Genomic DNA, 22,576 nt, shown 5'->3' with positions numbered 1-22,576 from the left:
AGTCATCAGGTGTTCACTGTTTGTCTGTCGGATTCCAACGTGATCATAATCTCATAATTGATGGTCCAAAGATCCGTCTCCAAGGCCAACAGGCAGTTTGCTTTTTTATTTTGCCAGTATGTCCTAAATTGCAGTGTTGTTGCTTGATTCATTGTGTTTGTCTGCTAATAAGCGACAACTTGACAACTGGTGCAGTGTTTTGGGGTTACTGAGTACATGCAGTTCAGTCCCACAGATTCACAAAAAAATGTGACTGAAAAAAATATTTATTTTTGTTGTTTTTGTTTAATATCTGATGCAGTTTTTTTTTAAAATGCACTCAATTTAGACAATGAGAGATAATAAGGCTTTTAGTCCTGGAGAAACCTCAGAATAAATAGCAGGGTGTTTGATACATGAATTAAAAAACAAAAATGTGCAAACAGATTCTAACAGCTTTTAACCGAACAAGACAAAAAGCAGTTATTCCTAGGATACTAATTATTACAGTTACAAACATGTTGCACATAACGTTTCTTGTTTTGATTTTGTTGCGTACATCTAAGTAAAGATACATATAGATATGCAAAATTTTGTGTCAGTAAAGTGTAGAACTGAAAGTGTCGAGTCGTTGCTCAACAGACGTGTTGCTTTTGGTCTCCGTGAGTAAAATTGCCCTTCAAAAAAGTGAGTAGTTGAGACCAAACTAAAGATTCTTGTCATCACATTTTTGGAATAAAGAAGGAAGAAAGGAGAAAATCAATACGTCATACAAATGGAAATGATTTCTCATTTAATTAATTGATTTATTGGTTACTATGACAGGCCTATAATCCATCTATTAAAACAATCGTTGCAGCCGTAGTCCAAATGTAACGCTCCCGTTTCCTCACTTTTGACACACTGGTGAGCGTAGCAGTCACTGGCGCTAATCAATCTGTGGAATCTTTGTTCTGCAACACCCAGCGGGTCGCCATTCCACAAACACACACACACACAGACACACAGACAAATCTGTGGAATCTTTGTTCTGCAACACCCAGCGGGTCGCCATTCCACAAACACACACACATACACATACACACACACACCGCCCATCTCCTAACCTCGGCGCATTCTTGCTGCTTCAACCTGGCCTGCAAACCGTTGGGGAATGCCTCAGCCTCAGAGCAAAATTCATTTAACACACCACACATACGCGCCAGCAAACTCACACTCACACGTTCCCGGCTTCTTTTTTTTATTTTTTTTATAAAACTGAATTTACCCTAGAAAGACACATAGTTTGAATGTGGTGTCCACATAAATAGATTTTTTTGGTCGACGGCGAAGTAGTAAAATGCATTCGGGATACAACGGTTTCCAAAGGAGCCAGTGCATTCCTCGATTTTTGACAAACCCAGAGAGACACAGAGGCTGGGCTGAGGAATCAGTCTTCACTTTATTCACCATGCAAAATATCACCCTCTCCCCCACCCCCATCCCCACTCCTCCCATCAAACCAAAACCAAATCTAATAAACAGCTCATCACACATATTTGAACACTTTCCTCTTGTTTTCGACCACAAGTTGAAGCGTATACCTGGAGGTGGTTCTGAAATGTCAGCCAGACGACAACTCGGTTCAAAACTGGCTCTAACTACAGGAACTTGTCTCTTTCTGTTTTTTTTGTGTTTTCCAGGGACGGACGAATGCTCTTTGACTATTTGGAAGAAAAGTACAACGTAAGTTGAGCCCCATTTGCTGACATGTCGCTTCTCCAGAGCGTTTCCCATGGCTTCTGGGTGAACTCGTGGTCGTTTCGGGGGCAAAGCAGGAGGGAAGGGACAGGGCTGAGCAGGGAACAGCAGATTTAGTTCCCAAAACCCTTAACTCATTTTCGGGGTTTGTATGGCTTGCACAAATCCTGTGGACATTTACATTCTGTGGTGAATTGTTAAGAATAAACGGAATAGCTCGGAACCCGTGGATGGAGCCGCAAGAATGCCGGAGGTTCTATATTTACCGTGATGTCGGGCCGCTTACCCTCCCCTCCATCGGTCCCGTTCCGCTCCGGCATCCTGCTGACCCTGCGTGCGATCCTCAGCGTACCTCCACCCAGTCCGGGTGCTGGGCCCCTCAACCTGCTGCTGCACAGGCTTTTTATTTTGGGGGGTTTCTGACATCAGCTGGTACTGCTGACATGCTGCACATCAGCAAACACCGTCCTGCATGCTGGAAGCGACCGCCCTCTATATATTTATGCATTTTCAATATTTTTTTTTTTTTTTTTTTTTTTTTTTTTGCCATGGATTGCAGATTTAGAAGTCGGGAGAAAAATCCCACTGATGGGATATCCTGCAGTAAATGTTTGTGCATACAGCGTCTTGCAAAAGTTTTCACATGCCCTGCGCTCTGCTCAGTTTGTCGCATGACAGCCACGTACTTGAATGTCTTTTATGTTATAAACCAGTACAAAAAAACGCATAACTGTGAAGCTGGAGGAAAAGGATAGATGATTAAAATTAAAATTGTCATTTTAATTACAATGAATGGCTCACATTATAAACTCCTGTACTGTACATTTAAGTAAAAGCTTTTTCTTTCTGTCTTTTCTGTCTTTTTTCCTTCTGTCTTTCTTTTTTCTTTTCTGTATTTTTGCCTGTCTTTCTTTCTGTCTTTCAAAATAGAATCTTTACAACCACTTGTCTTCAGATGTAAGTATTCATCCTAAGGCAGCTGAATAAAAATGCATGACTCACTTTGTTTTTAGAGATTTTTTTTCCTTCAGTTTCACAGTTATACATTGTGCTACTATGAAATTAAATCAAAACCTAGCTCCAATCAATTTTTTTTTGCCGATATGCTGTAGAAATTGGGCCTTAATGCTGGAGTATGCAACTTTTATATAAAGAAAAAAGTTTTCTTCACATATTTGTTAAAACCATTACTATATAATACGAATCTGTGAAAAAAAATCAAGCTCCTCTGCCGACTCCCAGTGCTAGCTTCAGAAATGCGTAACTCTGTTAGAAACAACCAATCAGAGCCAGGAGGAGGGTCTCAGTGCTATAAATCATGCTTGTGTGCACATCGCTCAGAGCCTGTCATAATCATTCAGGCTAATTAGCATGAGAGTGGATAAATGCTTTTCCTGTAAAGATAAGTTGTTTCTCTGCCATCATCACATTAAGCAACGGTGAATTTTAAAATGGTTGTATTTGTTTTTCCTTTGAAGTTCCGTCAGGAGTACTTGGACACCTTGTACCGATATGCCAAGTTCCAGTATGAGTGCGGGAACTACTCCGGTGCCGCCGAGTACCTCTACTTCTTCCGTGTCTTGGTGAGCTTCCAGCTTCTATTGCACACATTTACATTTACACAGTCGTTTCTAGTGTCACCTCTCTGTTGTTCTCAAATATGAACATCAGTTTCACCAACTTCACTCATCTTTGTAGGAGCAAAACTGATGTTATTCCATCATCAATTGAAAAACAATGCAAAATATAGTGGGCAAAGTATAAAATCAGAACAATATAAAATGTATTTGCTGAATAAGAATTTATCTTTACAAACTTCAGTGCCCTCAGAAAGGCATTGATGGATTTTCGAAATTCTGTCAGATGTGAGTGCTTCCACAGGGGAGGATGTCAGGACTTGGAAAAGCTCAAGTTATTGCCTCTTTAATTCCCTCCACATCTTCTATATCAAGCGCAGGCTGTTGTGGTACTTGAGTTGGATCTTTTATTGGGCCAAATGATCAGCGGCAGGCTGCATAATCTGTCTGTACTCTTCTCATGGGGCGGGGCCCCGCCAGACAGCTTATTGATTTCAGAGCTGTGGCCAGAGAGTCCCCAGTCACGACTCCCAAGCTTCTCTGCATAGTTATGCAAGACACTTTATACTTGGCTGCCAGTGTTAGAGGCAGCTTACAAGAGGCTGCAGAGGGTTATGTGATTGAGAAACGGCATTAAAGACATTAATATAGTCAAAGATGAGGGAGCTTGACTAATGAGTGAGTGGAACTGAATCCAGCTTTACTTCCAGTCTCAAAACACACACCTGCAGTTGTTTTTGTTCAATAAAGTTTGAATTATTGGTCTGTTTTGATATGACTCATTGATGGGTCAGGCTGACGCATATTTCATTTCAGTCCCATTTAATGTGTACAGATGACACTTTAGAAAAATAAAGGTTTCTCTGTATAGACTTGTGACTAACAATTATTTTAGTAATTGATTATTCTGATGATTAATCAGAGGAAAAATTTATAGACTCTGCAGATTTTTCATTTAACCACTGAAGCTTATTTTATTTAATGTAAAAAAAAATAAGTAAGCAAATGATGTAATTTCTTTTTTAATAGAAAATTAAACTTTTTATTAACTAAAAAGCAATAACATAGCATTCCTTTAATGTATCCTAGATCATTTTGAGCAAGTGATTCATCTGCAGCTAAAAACAGTAATTCAAACATTAACATGTGAAAAGCTCAACCCTTTGTGCTTCACTTAACATCAATGCTGCAGTGATACATCAATACTCTGGTGATTATTATTATTTGTGTTTTATTTTGTGATTAACCAGTTAATAATTGATTAATCCAAAATTTGAATCAGATGAAGCTGAAAATTTGCCACTAGTGGAACTCTGGGTAAAAGATATTCAAACAAAGGTTTTTGTTCATTTTAAATACAAAATGTATATACTTTCTGTACAGTTTTGGCTTAATTACTGCTCTGATCATGTTGTTCTTTCAGCGAATGGCGTGTTTTAGAGTCTCTATGCTCCACCTCATTATTATTCAACTACTAAAATAGTTGACAATTATGTCAATAATCAGTTAATCACTATGAATCCAGTTAATTGTTTCAGCCCTACTTGTTTTCATATTGAGTGCAGTTCCATAGTGAGTATTGTGACCAAACAGTCTTTTAAAAACATTATCCTGATTATTGGATGTTTGCTTTTAAATTTAGTACAATTTGAATAACTATTGTTTGTGCAAACAAAGCAGCTCCCAGACAGGAAGGTGCAGCAGTCTTTCTTTAACTGCAATCATTATTATAGGAGACAAAATAATCTCAGTCCCTTTGCAATTCAAGTTACAGTAATAATCTTAGATAAAGTTTAGTTCCTAATGGCTTTGGTTTTGTGATGTGAACTTTGTGATTCTGCATCAAGTGTGAGGAAGTTGAACTCGGCTAAAGGTCCTTTAATGACCAGTGCAACCAGCCTACATAACTGCTGGTTTCCAAATGTCATCCAGTTGTCCGCTGCGTTCGGTTTGACTTTGGTTCAGCATTTAGCTTTGTGGGAAAGAAGAGCGCTCAGGCCAAACCCAGGCCTGAAAGAATTGGCAGCCATAACGTCAACATTTATTTTCTTTTTCCTCCAAAACAGCGATAAAACAAATTCATTTGAATTAAGATTCACTTCTGCACTATCCCTCCTCATCTTTTTTTTTTTTTTTTGTTGACGTCATTGATGTCTGGCTTGTCGTGAAAGGTCTCTTCTCGGAAACTTGGCCGCTCCCCCAAAAAACAGTGGATCTGTTTATTTATCTCTCCACCGTACCACATCCATGGCGACAAGTCATTTGTACAAGAGGAGAAAAAGCCGTTAAAAAAGTGCCCAAAACCCCCCTCGCAAAAGTTATGTCAAACTGTTCCTCCAGCAGTTGTTTGTGGCTCTCCGGCTCATTCTAAACAAACCAAAATTGCTCTAATTGAGCTCAGTTGCTCAAAGTCTAGCGTAGACTTAAAGAAAATCTCTTACCCCACAGTCGGTCGGACCCCTGGTGTAAAGTTCAGGCCAGGATCGGGCTCTGTAACTAGATCTTTTGTTGGCTAAACTTGACAATGCGGCAGGCTTTTCGGGCGAACGGAAAAGGTAGAAATGGATTTCATTAGTCAGTGTATGGCTCTCTTTTTGTGGACCTCCCATCCTCACAAGCCCCTTGTCTGTGTTCCCCCCCACCATCTCCCTCCTACCCCCCAACCAGACCTCCTCCATGGGGAGAGGTGAGGCTCCATAAAGTCATTTAACGTGGGAAACCCAGTCAATTAAACGAAGCAAGCCAGCCTTGCAAAATCCATGCCTCAGGTCTTGTTACAGTGCGGCCCAGGCCCCCGAAAAGAGCAACTTATTCATATCATCACTTAATGCAGGGATTGGATGTTAAGAATAAAGATTGGGTGTCCCGCCTGAACCCCAGCACAGTAAATTTATTGTTGCTGGTCAGTCAGGGAAAATGTACCCATTTCACAAACCCAGTGGAAACTTAAGGTAACTGCTGGAAAAACCCAGGTATTGAGACTTTTGTAGCGTGGCCACTAGTAAAAAAGCCGGACTCTGTGTGTGTGGAGAAAGCTGCCATAATGACCTGGAGGTCAGCCAAATGTAGCAGGCAGGGACTTCCAGAAGAGAGGGGGGGGGGATAAAAGGAAACAAAATAAAACACTTCTATAGATGAAACCCTGACCTTTACTCTAAAGCCAGAGTGGCAGTGCTGCCCTTTGTGTTTCCACAAATGTTTCATTCAAACTGATGTATCAGAATTATTCAACCACTTCAAGTGGCTGCATCTGTGTTTTTTTTTTTTTTTTTTTTTTTTTTTCATAATTGATGCTCGGGGGTGTGTGGTCAGTTTCTCTGGACACTCAGCAGACATCCACCCTCACTTCCTGCTTGACTCATGTCATCAGCGTTGGCCGTCTGATGTTACCACGGACTAATGTGAGTCTGAGTTTCCCATGAGCCTTGGGGTGCAGCCCAGCGTCCACTACCAGCTGAGGATCAGAGGGCTTTTTGCAACCTGCGTTTCATTACCTGCTTCTCCTTTTGTTTGTTTTGGGCCGTTCTGGAAATCACAAATGGTAACCTGCAACATGTTTGAGAGTAATTATCCTCTCAGCGATGTCCCCGTCCGAGCCGGGTCAGGTTTCATTCTAATTAACCCACGATGAGAAGAAGATTGACTAGAGTGAGTGAGGATAATGCTGAAAATTGTGCTATTGTCCGAGTTGAGCTAAAAATAACAAGCAACAAAACTGCAATCTTTAAAACTTTTTCCTTTTTTTTGAACAATATATTTGAGTTCTTGCTTATTCTACTTGCCACCAGCAAAACTTCCCCAAAAAACACAAAAGAATTTAAACAAAAAAACCACCAAAAACTTAACGAAATAAACACATTTAGTTTCTTCCTGAATGTGACTAGGAAGAAAGTTTCTTGATCACCTTGAGTTATCTACAGTGTCATATTATCACAGTATAGATATAAAAACATGTAGTTTCAGCCACTTGCTTTTATTTGAGACATAAAACCCAAAAATACAACAATCTGAAATTATTTTAGTAATCAGTTATTCTATATTCTGATGATTTTTTTGTACAAAATTAGGAATGCATTAAAAGTTTCAAATAAATGAATAATCCAGCTCCTTTTTCAGTAAGAAAAGAAAAATTTTGTTACCTGAAATGCAACAAAAGTATTACTTTAGTGATGATTTGTAGCAAAGGATGCATCTACAGCAAAAAAAACATCTAAAATCAGCATCTGAAAAGCTCTGCTCTTTCTGCTCAACTTAACATCATGACAGTATTGAGCTAATTTGTTATAAGGTTGTTGTTTTTTTTTGTAAAAATTTAAAACTGCCACTGGAGGAGTTTTAGGTAGAACATAGAGGAAGAAGGTTTTCATTTTTGAATGCAAAATGTACATGATTTTTGCAGAGTTCTGATTTAATCACTGCTCTGGCTGCCTTGATCTCTAGGCAAACAACATTTTCAACAATCGATTAATCTCGATTAATCAAATAGATTATTTGGTTAATCGTGGATTTTGCTCTCTGCTAAATCGTGCTCACCATATTCTAGATTTTTGCCATTCTGCCCTGTGAAGAGTAACAGGAGCTCATGTCAGCTGATGGCAGTGTAAAGTGTCGGGTAGCTGGTGCTTCTTTAAGTTTCAAAGTCAGTGTTTTACATGAACAGAAATATTTTTCCAACACCTACATGTGTTGAATGGAAATGGAAAAAGCACGCAAACACCTTTAAGCACTTATTTTCTAGCAGCCTGTCATGATCTGTTGGTCTTTACTGTCGAGTTCTGTTCTGCATCATCTAACATGTTTAGCACACAGACTACTCCAAGATCCTATAAACATTGTTTGTTTGTTTGAGCCTTTATTTTCTCCATTGTTGTGATTCATCACTTTTTTTTTGTAACAAGCGTACAATGTCAACTTGTCCCCCACAAGGTGCCGTCTACAGACAGGAATGCCCTGAACTCGCTGTGGGGCAAGCTGGCCTCTGAGATCCTGATGCAGAACTGGGAGGCAGCCATGGAGGACCTGACCCGCCTGAGAGAGACTATTGATAACAACGTAAATGCCCCACTTCTCAGAATTTGATACCGCATTTAGATTCCCTTACATAGACTCCCATATTGACATTTCACTTGCAGAACAGCTCTGCTGTGGCATTTTATTTCTTACTGCCGGCTCTCATCTGAGTACTTAAGAACTTGGATCTCTGTATGAAGGCGTTGTTGGTGTTTAATTGCCATTTAGAGGGCAAGCACACAAGATTTCGTTTTCCTTGTACCTCACTGGAGAAAGAGTTTTAAATCTTGTATATTTGTGTTTATAAGCTTTTTTTTTTTTTTGCGTATGTTTTTGTGACATTTTTCTGGTCTGGTCTTGTTCAGTCGGTGAGCTCGCCTCTCCAGTCTCTCCAGCAGCGGACATGGCTCATTCACTGGTCGCTCTTCGTCTTCTTCAACCACCCCAAGGGCAGAGACAACATCATTGACCTGTTTCTCTACCAACCACAGTAAGTACAATTCCTTTCCCGGCTAAGTTTATTTGTTCAGTTGCATTAAAGCCCCCCAACAATGGCAAACTGTTGCGTCTAAATGCATTTCCTTTATGCAACGAAAACTTAAATTTGATTGGCCCTTTTTTAAATTGCACTGAAAGTGGATGTGGTCGGTAAGAATCACCTCTGTTTACAAAAAAAAATCTGTCTTGCTGTTTAAAAAAAACCAACACATTTTACGAACGCCTTGCATCACCGGTTTTTGAATGAAGTCGCACGTGGTTTGGATGTTCCAAACTGCGAAGTATTAAAAATAACAGCTCCTCTGTTTTGTTTTGTTTTTTTGGCGGGATGCCGTCTTTTTAAAAAAATTTAATGTAGAGTAAACTATTTGCTTTAATAACAATTTTCTGGGTGCCGGGCTTCTCCATGAACCTTGCTGGTATTTTTAAAGTGGTTTCAGAAGTGTGTGTATTTTCCGTGTGGTCTGTTTACTCTCCAAGTGGAGAAACGGGCCATGTGTATCACAGATCGGAAACTTTACACAGCGCGTTAAAATTTACACGCCGCCTATTTTGATGTCTTCGCCCCGCGCCTCCTACTCAGCCCCCCCACCACCACCACCACCCCCGTCCGATCTGATTGCAGGCTTGTATAATTGTACAGATGATTGGGCTGCACAGACTGTATGACCGAAGACCACAACACAGCACGCTCCAATGTCTGGTTCCCTGAATTTTGCTCAGTTTTTAATTTTATTGCAGATGATTAAGGAGGCCTGCCCAATAATTACTCATGAAACGCTCACCCAGCCATCTGTTTTGGACAAACTGAGGTAGTTTTGTGTGCTTTGCGTTTTCACAGTGTAGAAACCCCATGTTTTCCCCGCTGAGGCTTGGCTCCGCTCTTGTTTCCCATCCCTTGACCAGCACTTCCTTTGGCTGCAGTCGGTGACCAGCGGCTGGGTTCAGCTTCACATCTGACCTCCCTTACCCCTGCAGTCAGCAGATGTTTGTCCTAAGCCTTGTTTATCCATTATTGACAGACGCCATGGGCCACTGGAGAAAGAAAGATGTTCAGTGAAGCATTATTATTATTATCCAGGTGCTGAATGGGCAAATATCAAATGTATCCAGTGACTTCTGCATTTAGGCTGCATTTCACCAAAACATTGTTTCAGTTTGACCTAATAAATCTCCAGAAATAAAAGTAGGGCTAAAATGACTAGTGTGATTAATTGTGATCACTGAAATAATCGCCAACTAATTTAGTAAGCGATTAATCGTTAACTGGAGGATATAGAGTAAAAGAAAAGGCAGTTTTTTGAAAGAACAACATATTTGGAGGAGTAATTAAACCAAAACTGTACAAAAAATATATACATTTTGTGTAAGACGAATATAAAGTGACACTTTATTTGAAGGTATGTGCATAAGACTGACATGACAGCGTCATAAACATAACACCTGTCATGAACACGAAGGACTCTTCGTGAATGTTTGACTGTTGTCATTATTTGGCAAGTAATGATATTGTTAATGCAAAGTTGACACTTTTAATGGACTTTTAATGGCAGTTTTAATGCAGCGTTGCATTAAAATGTCATTATTTACAGAATGATGCAAAGTTGACACTTTTAACGCAAGAAAACAGAGAGAAAGACGTCTACATTGAGGACTATTGGGCTTGACAAACGACAGCTACCGGACAAAGCCATCGCCTCTTGAGGTGAAACCCAACGCACAGTGACAAGTGAACAGTTTTCAACTTTCTCTTATTGCGTTGCAAGCTCCCGCTTCACATCTATGTGTACGAGGTTGAAATTTCACGTGCACAAATTTCGCTGGTCGCTTGGTTGGGTGAGAACAGGCGACTGCCGCCTCAAATTCTGTCAGAAATGAATGGGTCTGAACTGAAGGGTCTCCTGCGGGGTGCCTCCTTCACAGCGACGTGCCACTCAGCCCCTCAGCCCCTCATTTGACTCTGTGGTTTTTCCAGATTATGAACCCAAACAACTGTGGATACGTCTTTTAATCTACACTTCAAAAACAGCCTAAAAAGGACCAAGAGAGCTAGAAAATAATTTTTATTTTGACATAAAAATAGTGTAGACTCTCTCATTTTAAGACTCTTGTGATAATTGTTGTTATTGGGGGCGGGGGCCCCCTCTGGAGTGAGTAGGTGTAAGTTAATCAAGGCCACAGCATGAACCATTGTGGTTGGCTCCAGAGAGGAGGAGGGAGCCCTCCCAAAACCCGACCAATGAAAGGCTTCGCAGAGGAACCCGCTGCTGGCATCACAGCTGCCACAGGTTCCCTGTCCCTTTCATTGATTCGCCTAATTAAACTGTTGTCAGTACTGCTTTTCTGAGCGCCATGTGTTTTCTCCAGCCGTTGCTATAGGGAGACCCACTCGGCTTCCTCTCTTCTAAGTTGATGTGGTCGCTGAGGTTTGAGTTCAAAGTTACCCTGTTACAGACGGGCTTAGACGATACAGGTGATGTGAGTTTATGACAGTTTGGACCAAGAACCAAGGGATGTGTGTGTTTAGTTTTTTTTTTTTTTTTTTGCCAACAGCACCATGACTCCAGAGCGGGCGTGGGATTAGAATCAGCCTGTAACAACATTGTGTACCTTGTGTTCAGCCCTTAGCAAGTTGACCTGTGGTTGGAGCATCAGTCCCTGATGGATAGAGTTTCAGCTACTGGGCACGTCTGTGCTCACTGATCTATATCTTCTTGCCAGGGTTTCCTCTTCCTCCCCTCTCCTCCTCTTCGCTCTCAGGACTCTAATGAAAGAGACAGCTTAAAGCCGGAGCCCATGTGTAGAAACGCAGGTCCTGTTGGGACATTTATCTGTTTAGCTGCAAGGGCTTTTTCATAAGTCAAAATGCCAAAGGCCCGAGAGGCAGCCAGAGCGTTATATTATGTGTCTCTCTGTAAAGATCATGTCTTTGCTTACATTGCTCTAATAAGTGATTACTTGACCCCCATCCCCCGCCTCCCCAGATACCTCAATGCGATCCAGACTATGTGCCCCCACATCCTGCGTTACCTGACCACCGCGGTCATTACCAACAAGGACGTCCGGAAGCGCCGGCAGGTTCTGAAGGATTTGGTGAAAGTCATACAGCAGGTAAGAACTTGGTTACACTAAGACATTATTTAATTGAATTCAACTTATTTAAAAAAAATAAATAAAAGTGGTCACTAGGTGTGCACAGATTGCAGTTTTCTGGCCGATTGTCGATCTTTAAAATGTTTGAGCTGGCCAAATCTGGCCAATACCGATTTTCTTTTTTTTTTTTTTTTGTTTTTGGGCTGAAAAGTTGCTAAATATAGAAACAAAGTTGCAAAGTTTGGAACAGGTAAGCTCCGGTTTCTTTCTCATGTAAGTGTCGGCTGATTGGTGATCTTTGAAAATTAAGGAAATCAGGGAGGATTTTATCAGTCCACCTTTAGTCGTAACAGTAATTAGGTTGTGAAAAATGGTTAAACCAACGCTTCCTTTTAGAGCGCAGTGGGCGTTTATTGGACATTGGGCTCAGATGAAGCTTAATGTTCTCTTTGTCAAAGTTGCTTTTTTAGAGATTCAAGATGAATTTGGCCGAACATGTAAAAACAACACGTCTTTCATTTGTTCAGTCAGTACAATTGTATAACAGCCAATGTAAAATAATAAAGAAACTGACAAAAACAAAAGGTTTGTTAAACATGTAAAAATAAACGGCAGCAATCCATAAAAATAGCTCAGAAAGTGCAATTATTAATTCTAAATGTAATGTCAAATAAATGAAAAAGCATGACATCACTCAGCACAAACCATAGATCAATTCTAGATTGGCGCCAAAACCCAATCTAGAATTTTTGTCAATGTCAGAATCAATACAGATATTGATGTCGGATTGGTGCATCTCTCATATTGTTGTTCTAAATATGTCGATTTTACGTATTTCAGATGTAAAATCTGTCAAATCCATGCCTCATTTTTCCACCAACGTTGCCACTTGGTGGTAGTTTTTCAGTTGATGGGATCCGAATAATTTTGCAAGGCACTACACGTTTGCATGTGAAAGCCTCACATGCAAACGTCATGACAAAAGTAAACATAAACACCCAAACCGTTCTCCATTAATTATTTTTTATTTTTTAGGAGTCGTACACCTACAAAGACCCAATTACCGAGTTTGTGGAGTGCCTCTACGTGAACTTCGACTTCGACAGCGCCCAGAAGAAACTCAGGGAGTGCGAGTCTGTAAGTAAACCGCCTTCACGATGTAACGGGCGTCATTCATTTCAGCTGCTCGCTCCTGTAACACCAGCAGGACTCGGCCGCTCTCTCTCTCTCTCTCTCTCTCTTTGTTTCTCTCTCTCTCTCTCCATCTCTGCCCTCTTTGGAAGTCTCGATTTGTCGGTCACCTCCTGAACCTTCTCACAGGCCATTGCAGTAAACATGACTAGCAGTCATTTGACCCCGTCTGACCCCCTCCAACCCTATTCAATGCAGGGTCATTACTGAACAGTAGGAGCCTGTACGCCGTATCTCACCGTCTCATATAGAAGCCTCTCTGGATGCTGCATGACTCAGGCTTCAGTCAGATTTTACTACGGCCTGTAATTGACCCATCAGGCCGGTTGTTAACAGTAAAAGCTTTATAAGCAAAAGTCTCCGCAGAGGCGTGCAGACACTTGTTTTAGGGGGGGAGATCTGTCATTGCGCTGCTATTTAGGGAGTTTCAACTCTTGCTTCATAAAAGCTGGATGTAACTACAGAACCTGAAAATAGAGTTGGTAGTACGCAGTGAAAGGGTTTGGATGTTGACTGCAGAACTAAACACTTGCAGGACAGCATTACGGTGAACATGGGAGTTTTAGAGCTCAAACAAACATTTCATGCTTTAAATTTTATCATTCATTTTATCTATGTAAGAAAAAGAAAAAACACCTGGAACTTTGTCTGCTAAAGAAGTTATCTCTTTAAGCTAAAATGCTCTAAAAACGGCATTGAACGTTTACAATGGTTGGTTTTACATTCAAACCAGACCCAGAAGTATTTTAGCTCCCAAAGGGTCTGAGCTGCTCCTCCCACCACGTGTTGCAAATTTGCAGCTGGTTCCAAATCCATATGCATCACTTAAAACAAAACAAAACATAAAACAAGCCTGACTTAACTGATGGCTGAGCAGCTCTTATCTGTAAAGCTAATGATAATATGAAACATATGCAACGTTTTAAAGAAGCAAATCATTCAGTCTTTGATACAACATCAGGTTTTTGATCTTTGTAAAATGTAACTGGTGGACTTTAGTCCAAATATAACAGGATTACAGCACCACGGTTGCAGAGCCATTTTTTTAAAAACTTATACCGGAGAACATTGAGATTTGACATCTGTAGGGTGTCCACCTAAAGAACAGCTGATATTACATTGTTTGGAACTCAAGCTAGCATTCAAAGCAAAATAAATTTCACGTTTTTCTGTCGTAAAGTATTTTCTGAGAGTGCAGATTTGTACTTTATGTAGCTATAAACTAAGCCAACTGTCTAATTTCAGCTGATGTTTTTTTTTTTTTTTAAGTCAATACAATATTATTTCTGGTCGTTTAACAGATCTTAAGGTTCTCTCTTTGCAAACTTTGCCCTACTTTTAAAATGAAGCCACATATCTGTAACGCGCTCTGTTGTTTCACACTACAAAGCTCCAAACATGAGTCCCTCTCTTTATTTTCTCTGTTTTCTCTCATACCCAAACCAGTGAAGGAGGCCATGTTGCACAGCAGTGTTCTTTCACGCATGCAGTTAACGTCGTGCTAACAGCAGATTGATGATAACTGCTGTTTGTTTGGAAACATTGGTGCATGCATCGCCTCCTTCTTCTCACCAGCTCATCTCTGACTTATCGTTCCTGCTGGTGGACCAACATCAGCTTCTTCTTTGTTTCTTTTTTTATTATTATTATTATTACACTTTTCTCTAGAAAAGAGAAAATGGGCTTGAACTTACTGGACGAAAGCTTTTCTGGCTCGGCTTGAAAGAGTTGAGTGAAAGTGTTTCAGCCGACTGCGGGACCAAAAACACATAGTGCGAAACATAAACTTTAACCATGTTTAATCGTCACAATAAAAACTGAATCTCATAAAAGATGACATCAATTTTGCCTCTGCGGCTCCAACGAATCATGCAAATTGGAAACGTTTGATCTCCACTTTTTTAACAGTCATTTGGCAATTTGGTATTATATTGAGACTTTATGTCCAGCAGGAGATAATTACAGGTGCTGGCTACATGAATAGGCCAAAATCGTAACCAGTGTTGTAATTTAATATCTCGTTTGTGCAATTTTATGAATGTTTTTCCGCGTTGTTATATTCTGCCTTTCTTAGACTGATGGGATTTATAGCTTAAGTAGGAACAGTTCAGACTGAGGCTTTTTATGTATCCCTTTAGCTTATGAAGCTCCTGAATGAAACAAACCTGACCTGATTAAATCCTCCAAACCTCCTCCACCACTGGTAGAGATTCTCACAGTAACTTTTATAAAGTCATCATAATATCACACATCATACATGAGATTTAAAACTGAGATGTTGAATGTGATCTGACTGCTTTGATTTGAAACATCCATTTATCCGTCCTTCCATTAATTATTTTCACTTACTATTAATTGACCTTTGATTGTGCCAGTTTGATCAAAGGTCAAACTGGTGCCTTATTTGTTTTTTTTTGATACACAGAAAAACAAACAAATGAACTAAGCACTCTAAAACACACTGTAATAACTGTAGCTTTACTTATTAAACACTTTCATCACATCAGCTGGCGACAAGAAGTAGGGGAAAGTCACGCTGTGTTCTTTATTCTCAATACAGATGAGTAAAACGTCTTTCTTCAGCACATTTATTAAAATTAAAGCAACTTAAAACTGTGCAAGGTTGATTAAAAAAGTGTAATTAGATTAACTGCCCTCTAGCACTGCGATTAATCACTATGCTTAACTTTTATAAGCTTGAAATGTAAATGGGCAAGAAATGTGTCTCAAACCAAATTGTCAGAAGATTCTCAATCTTCCAGATTTTGATGTTCAGGAAGTCATTTTGTTTCAAACGTTAAGGTATAAATGTTAACTATAAGCTGCATGTGCTTCCATGGAAGGACAATTTCCTGTTGCAAAATGTACATGCTACCTTGGTTTTATCCAAGCTTCAATCTGGGTGATTGTTTTTTAAGGGAAAGTTTCCTCTGGACACACCACTTTGACTCTCCTCGCTCATCTTTTCTCTCAAGTTTGCGACTCCACATCGTTGACTGCAGTAACAGGCTCGACACGTGTGAGGCGATGTCATTCTCCGCTTATTCATTCCCTATGGAACTTGAGGTGACAATCTCCTGCTCTCCTCCATTCAAGCAACTGGCAAAATTTGTGCATGTGAAATTTGTAGCTTGTGCACACACGGGCTTTTGACACAAGACAAGACAGCTGAAAAATGTTCAACTTTTGTCACTCTCGCAACTTTCGCCATCGCATTCCTTGTGTTGGGTTCAACCAAAGTGGCGGAAAACCGTTTGTTGTGGTAGCCCTTCGCCAGAGAAAGACTTTTAGGTCAGGATAGGTAGTTTAATTGACATTATGTAAATATTAACACGTTGAACTTTTCAGATCACTTTTATCAGCGTATTCATGTTGACAGCCCTAGTTTGAAACACGCTGTTTTTATATATACTTTGGTGTATGTTAAATGACAAAGCACAAAGTTGAGTTTAATTCATCAAAGAGGTATGTCACTGTTTTGCTAGGGAAGAAATATTATCTTAAAGCCTGTTCACGAGATGAAAACAGCATTGGATTTCAGCTAAATTCCTTTTTAATCCTAGGCCTTGTTAAGTACTTGCAAGCATTTTTTTGGTTTCGCTGTTAACAATTGATGGACATTCCAAAGTGCCTCTGGGGTCAAAAACCAAGTCATTCCATGTCCTTTTAACAGTGGCGTTCCCTAAATAACGCCGGTTCAGAAGCTGGTCTTGCAGCGTGTGTGTGGGGAGGAAAAATGGTTCGAGGTATTTTATCAAAATCGACTTGTTTGAAGTCAGCAAAGCAGCTGGTCTGCCCTCAGAAATACACATGCAGGCTTCTCAAGAATAAACAGGTTACTTCAAAGGCAGAAGGGATGTTTCACAGACAGTGGCAATTGGGGTAAATGGATACTCCACTCGCTTGAGTTTTCCTAACAGTGCATCAATTTAGAGCCATCGAGAGCATCTCTGTTGTAAGTTCCCCTCACAGCCAGATGCCGATATTGTTTTTCAGCTGTCCCGCTTTAAGTTTGCTGAACGCTATAAAAGTGCTTTTAAATGAGGAAATTAGCCTGCGTTAAACGATCCTGTTTAGGCCTCGCAGGTTTTCTTTCAGCTCTGTACCCACTCTGCCCGCATCTCGAATCACTGTCAGATGTGAGATGCCTTCATGTCCAAGAACGAAAAAGCATAGAGCGACGTACAGCGAGGCCCGCAGATTGCGCACAAAGGGGCTCTTCAGCCCATTTCAGAATTTGTTTGAGCTTTGTGGTCTGAAACCCCAGATGACAATAATTAGGGTACTTAGCTGTTCAAAGTTTATCAACCGTAGATAAGCATTGATGTAGCTGAAGAATGCGTCGGCCGATAGCACCGTGCAGTTTGGATTCATTCAACAAGAACCCTGGGTTAGATAACAGCTCCTTAGGCTTAAGAAAACAAAGAGGCAGTAATTCTTAAATAACTTTTTTAAAAGTTGGGAAGTCTGTGCTGCAAAATGGCTCTCTGTGGAGAGCTGGAATGCAACAGGCACTGAGAAATTTCACACAGTTGTACCTCTGGGGCCACAGCTGGGTCATGAACAGTTACAGTAGAATGAAGCACTTAAATTGGTCTCATGCACAAAAAAAAGTCAACAAGTTCAAGCAAGACTGTATTTCTTACCTCATCTAAGCACAAGTAATGGATTCAGTGAAGGAGTGGTCTGTGTGCGGTACATTTAGGAGGCCCTGCAGGTTTTAGATGGTGATTGCCGTCTAGTTGGTAAGCTTTGAACAACAGACACTCTTGACATATGTCCAGCAAGGTTTCCCCAAGAAAACCTGCTAAGCCTTGTGGTAGGGGCGCTAGGCCAGTCCACCAGCAACTCACTGTCGTTTTGTGTTAAAAAAAAAAAGTTAAATTCTAAAAATTCAGAGATCTGCAAGTAGGCATCATAATTTGGAAATAATACCATGAGGACAACAGGCAGGTGCAGGGATACTGCAACTGGTGTGCTCCCTCTTGTGCCCATTTCAGTGCACCAGCTACAAACCTAGCTTAATTTCTCTATGCTGTCAACATTAGTGGTGTATAAAAACCACATTTAAATTAAAGAAATGATGCTTAGCCTTGTGGTAAGCTAAGCTTAGTGGCCCGCCAGGCTTATAATACACTAGAGGAAAATCCTTGTTTCTGCACAGATGGCAATGTTTTTTTGTTTGTTTTTGTTTTAATTAACATTTCATCTCTCATGTCACACCGTTATTAGTAGAGTAAATTGGCCCCGATTTCCTTAATTTTGGGAGACCAGAGATTGGTCGACACTTGTCATTCTGCCAATAAAGAGGGCTGACTGACAGACCTGGCTACCAGGTCACATCGGCATTCGTGTGCGGCTAACCTACCCTGATGTTGCCTATGCATAGTTCCCACAAGTCTGAACCCGAAGTGATCCACACCACTGAACCGCCATGTTGGTAGACAAGAAAAATTTGTCATATTTTTCCTGCAAAAACACAGACGAACAGATTTTAGTCTCAAGACTTCAAGACCAAAAAAACAAAAGTATATTGACACTTTTGACCAGTGTGCAAGAGAAAAATACATCAACAAAATCGCTGCTATCAGGATCGATCCATATGAGACGGAGGACATGGCTTGTTTATTTTTGACATAGCAACTCCATAGCAACTGTCATGATGGTTAACTGCGGATACCCACCAAGATGGCTGTCAGCTACAGAGTTCCTGGAAGTGTCGCATAAGAGGTCAAAATTGAATCCTGAAACCAATTGAAAAGGTGCTTCAACAAAGTATTAAGTGTGCACAGTTGTTTTTTTATATGTATTTTTTCTTTAATATAGTTTTGAATTATAAAAATTATATATTTCGTTATTTTTTTTAATTTGATCATTTTTTAAAATTAATTTGCTCATTTTTACTGCATTATAAACTTTGATTTTAACAGAGCTCAGTACACTTTCTGAGATCAGGCATGTCACGATAACAGATTTTGCTGGACGATAAATTGTCCCAGAAGTTATTGCGATAAAGAGTAATATTGTTGTTTTGAGACCATTTTCAAATAATACAATAATGGTATAATATAATAATGCAAGAACACTTTCTTAAAGATAAATCAATAAACTTTAAATTCTAATGAACATTTAACACAAGAACTGGAAGACATTGTAAATATCCCAAATTAATAAACAAAATAATAGAAAAACAAATAAAATTAATTATGAAGCCTCTGTAAGCAAACGTTTCTTTTGTAAAAAGAGCTTGTTGAGACCAAAGCACCAGACTGAAAACTTTTGTCATCCAGCTTTTGGTAGAAAGCGAGAAAAAAACAATAAGTCATGCAAATGGAAATTATTGAGCTTGTCCTAATTTATCGTGCAATTCGTTGATTTATTGCTTATTGTGACAGGTCTACCAGGAATTAGGATTTCTGTCCATTAGAGGAAACATTTGGCTTCCGAGTGTTGACATCCCTGCAGAACATTTTCCATCTACGTTTTGCTTTCTGCCTCGCAGGTTCTCGTGAACGACTTCTTCCTGGTGGCTTGCCTGGAGGACTTCATCGAAAACGCCCGACTCTTCATCTTCGAGACATTCTGCAGAATCCACCAGTGCATTAGCATCAGGTTGGTCCCGCTACACGACCCCGATAAACAGCATGAAGTCTTCCTTCAAAAAGCTGTTTCATGCAAACATTTCTAAGAAAAAGAAAAAAAAAGCGACAGGGACATCCGTTTTGTGGTAATTAAACGTTTGAGGTGGTCTGCATTGTGATTTGTCATATTTTTCCTGCAGACAAGTGTTTATTGCCCCCACCCCCAACACACACTCAACCATTCTGACCCCACACGTCTCTGGGATTAAAGCTGATGTGGTTTAACTGCTTCCAGGTCTCATCAGGTTTCTCAGCTGGCTTGACTTTGAAGACCACCTGTCCAAGGCCAAACTCTGACCATTTTTGTTTTTTTGCCCCCCACCCCAGAAAGAGGTCAAGGCTTATACAGCTCCAGACGTTCCCAGCTGCTTCGGTGCTCGGAAACATTTCTAGCTCTTGTTTGTTGGTGTAAATGGAGGTTAGACGGGGGTTCTTCTTGCCTACGGTGTCCGCAGTTTTGAAACGGGGGTTTAGTTGCAACGAAATACAGTTGACCTTGGATGCTTCCCCAAAACCAAGAAATGTAGTAATTGCTAATTATAGCATTAGTGGAGAGAAAAGTAAAAAAGATTGTTTTTAATTGTCTGCAATTAGGAGAGATTATAGGATTTGGCTGCCGCCTTACATCAGATCTGGAAGCTGACTCGGGATAAAGACGGCATTCACCCGTCTTAGAAACGATTCCTCGTCTATATAAGGGAATTCAGTCTCGTATCGCACGGTTGTCCTGTAGTTATGTTGTGTTTAATCCTGCTCCTTGGATGGTTTAATTGACTGCGTTTCTTTGAAACGGCCTCCCAGACATGTAATTAACGCTAAAGATTTCAAAGGAAGGGTCTGCGTTTTTGAACACGCCGCGCAAACAAAACAAAACAAAGAGGGGAGTTGATTACTTCCCCACACCCACCGCCCCACATAAAGATGATGGCATCGACTACCGCGTCGAGCCTCGGAGGTCTGCTGTCAAGGTTGAACCGTGGAACATGATCGGGGCCCGTCTAAATCTCCAGTTGCAGATCGTCTGGAATTGATTAGGAGCCCTGGCTCTTTTTTGGCAGACTTACTGCAATTGGATCCATTTTCTTGTTAGGGACCACAAAGGTTAGTGGTAACGCTGGAAGAGGAAGTCGAACGGCGATTCGCTTCGGTGTCCTCGGCTCTCCTCTTGTTGAGGTTTCCGTCGCGGGAAACACAAATTAGGAGTCGTTCGAGGGAGTTCCGTGTTTACTTGCCGGGTGTTATGACGATGAGATGGGAGGGAAAAAGCGTCTTATTTTCTGACAGACGGCCGGATTGGCCAAGTCATTAGTTCTCTTCCCAAGTAGCTCGCTGCAACCAAGCGTTGATTTTAATGAATGTGTTGCCCCCCACACTCCCCACTTAATGAGGCGGTTTTTACAGCTGTTGGCTATGATGGTTTCACAAATACTTTGCCCACAGCTCGGACTCCCCCTTCCCTCCCCCAAAAAACCCCAACTACACCAGACATTGGCATGATGAAGTTGTTTTATGCAATAAAGGTTTATGTGAAGCATTCTGCAGTCAGATAAAATGTATTTTGTCTAGACTTTACGCTGTCCAAAGTGTATGTTTTCAATTTAGCCTTGTTTTCCTGCTTTATTTCCGTCGTCTTCCCATGAACGTTTGAGTGGCAAGACTCTCTCTCGACCTCAAAGTGCTCACTTGTCTTGTGAGATTTTGAAGAAAAGCTTGAGATGTGATTATTTGGGGGTGAAAAGGGGGGTAGGGAAGGGGAAGCTTCCCCACTTCATCTCTATTTGTACACAACAGCTCACTTGTAGTTTGAAAGAATTATTTATTTTTTTTGGTGTTTTGGACGGAAACCCGGAGATCTTTTCCACCTCACAATTGAGTCATTAAAAAGACCACACAATGATTTTATTTTTTTGTTGTTGTTTTTTTCCCCCTCCACTCAAAAAAAAGAAAAAAAAAATCAATTTTATCCCAAGCCCCCCTATCACGCGTTGCTGTTTAAAAATGCATGCATTTTTAGAGCAGTTATGTTAAGGAGGGAGCCGCTTTGGTGAAGGATCCCCCACCACCACACATCCCTCTCTAACAGAGTTAGACCCCAATCCTGACCCCTCTCCTCAAGTGTGAGGCGGGTATTAAGAGCCACAGGAGTCCCACCCAGCCTGAAGTGGAAGGCTCAGGAGCCAGAGAGCGCGAGGGGTCGAAGTGAAATTGATCTCTGCACCCCAGGGAACAAGATCATGGTTACGTAAAATAAAACCAGCCACGGAGGCTTTCGACTCCACTCATCGGCCAAAGGATGTCAATAGCGTCGGTTCTGGAGATCCCGCCCAACCCTTGTTCCCTCTCTTTCTTTTAAAGCTTCCAACCCCCCACCGCCCCCGCCCCCCCCCACGGCTTAAGTGGGGTTGCTAACTGAGACAAAAAGTGAAGAACCTCTGATCTGATGTACAAATGTGCTTCCGGGGATGAAAACATTGCCATTCTTGAGTAGTTTTATAAATTAGATTAGAGAAGCCTAGACTGATCCGGGGCTCAGCCTGTGGGCCTTTTTTGGGGGGGTAGGCGGGGGTTGGTGGTCCTGCATTATGCTGCACAGAGCTCGTTGACGAGGGTTAGAGCTTAGCTTGAAGTCCCCGGTGAGGAAACCAGACCATGTTTGTTTTGATCAGCACGTCTGACCTGGACTTGACTGACATGTGCCCCCAGTTACTTAAATTATCAAGCAAAACAGCCACACCACGACTGCTGCAATCATTTAATCACTGCAGAACTGGAAGAAATGTCAGGGTCCATTCACATCCTCCTCAGGTTACTTGATTGTGGAGAAGTAATATATATATATATATATAT

General features: G+C 40.8%; 1 protein-coding gene across 2 annotated transcripts in view; it reads left to right on the top strand.

Moving 5' to 3' along the window:
* eif3ea (eukaryotic translation initiation factor 3, subunit E, a) overlaps window positions 1-22,576 on the top strand; it is a 34,599-nt gene that overhangs the window by 4,321 nt on the left and 7,702 nt on the right. The window contains exons 4-11 of one of the 2 annotated variants that reach the window (XM_007563137.2): window positions 1,662-1,704; window positions 2,650-2,676; window positions 3,198-3,302; window positions 8,223-8,348; window positions 8,672-8,796; window positions 11,789-11,915; window positions 12,933-13,034; window positions 19,591-19,700. In XM_007563137.2, coding sequence (XP_007563199.1) covers window positions 1,662-1,704; window positions 2,650-2,676; window positions 3,198-3,302; window positions 8,223-8,348; window positions 8,672-8,796; window positions 11,789-11,915; window positions 12,933-13,034; window positions 19,591-19,700 — 765 coding nt within the window. The remainder of the gene's footprint in view (window positions 1-1,661; window positions 1,705-2,649; window positions 2,677-3,197; window positions 3,303-8,222; window positions 8,349-8,671; window positions 8,797-11,788; window positions 11,916-12,932; window positions 13,035-19,590; window positions 19,701-22,576) is intronic. The other variant, XM_007563220.2, reaches the window with a different exon arrangement.

This window comes from Poecilia formosa, unplaced genomic scaffold (genome assembly GCF_000485575.1).
Source record: "Poecilia formosa unplaced genomic scaffold, Poecilia_formosa-5.1.2 Scaffold0, whole genome shotgun sequence".
NCBI lineage: Eukaryota > Metazoa > Chordata > Actinopteri > Cyprinodontiformes > Poeciliidae > Poecilia > Poecilia formosa.
Note: the sequence above shows the minus strand (reverse complement) of the source record. Positions and strands in the feature narration are given on the sequence as shown.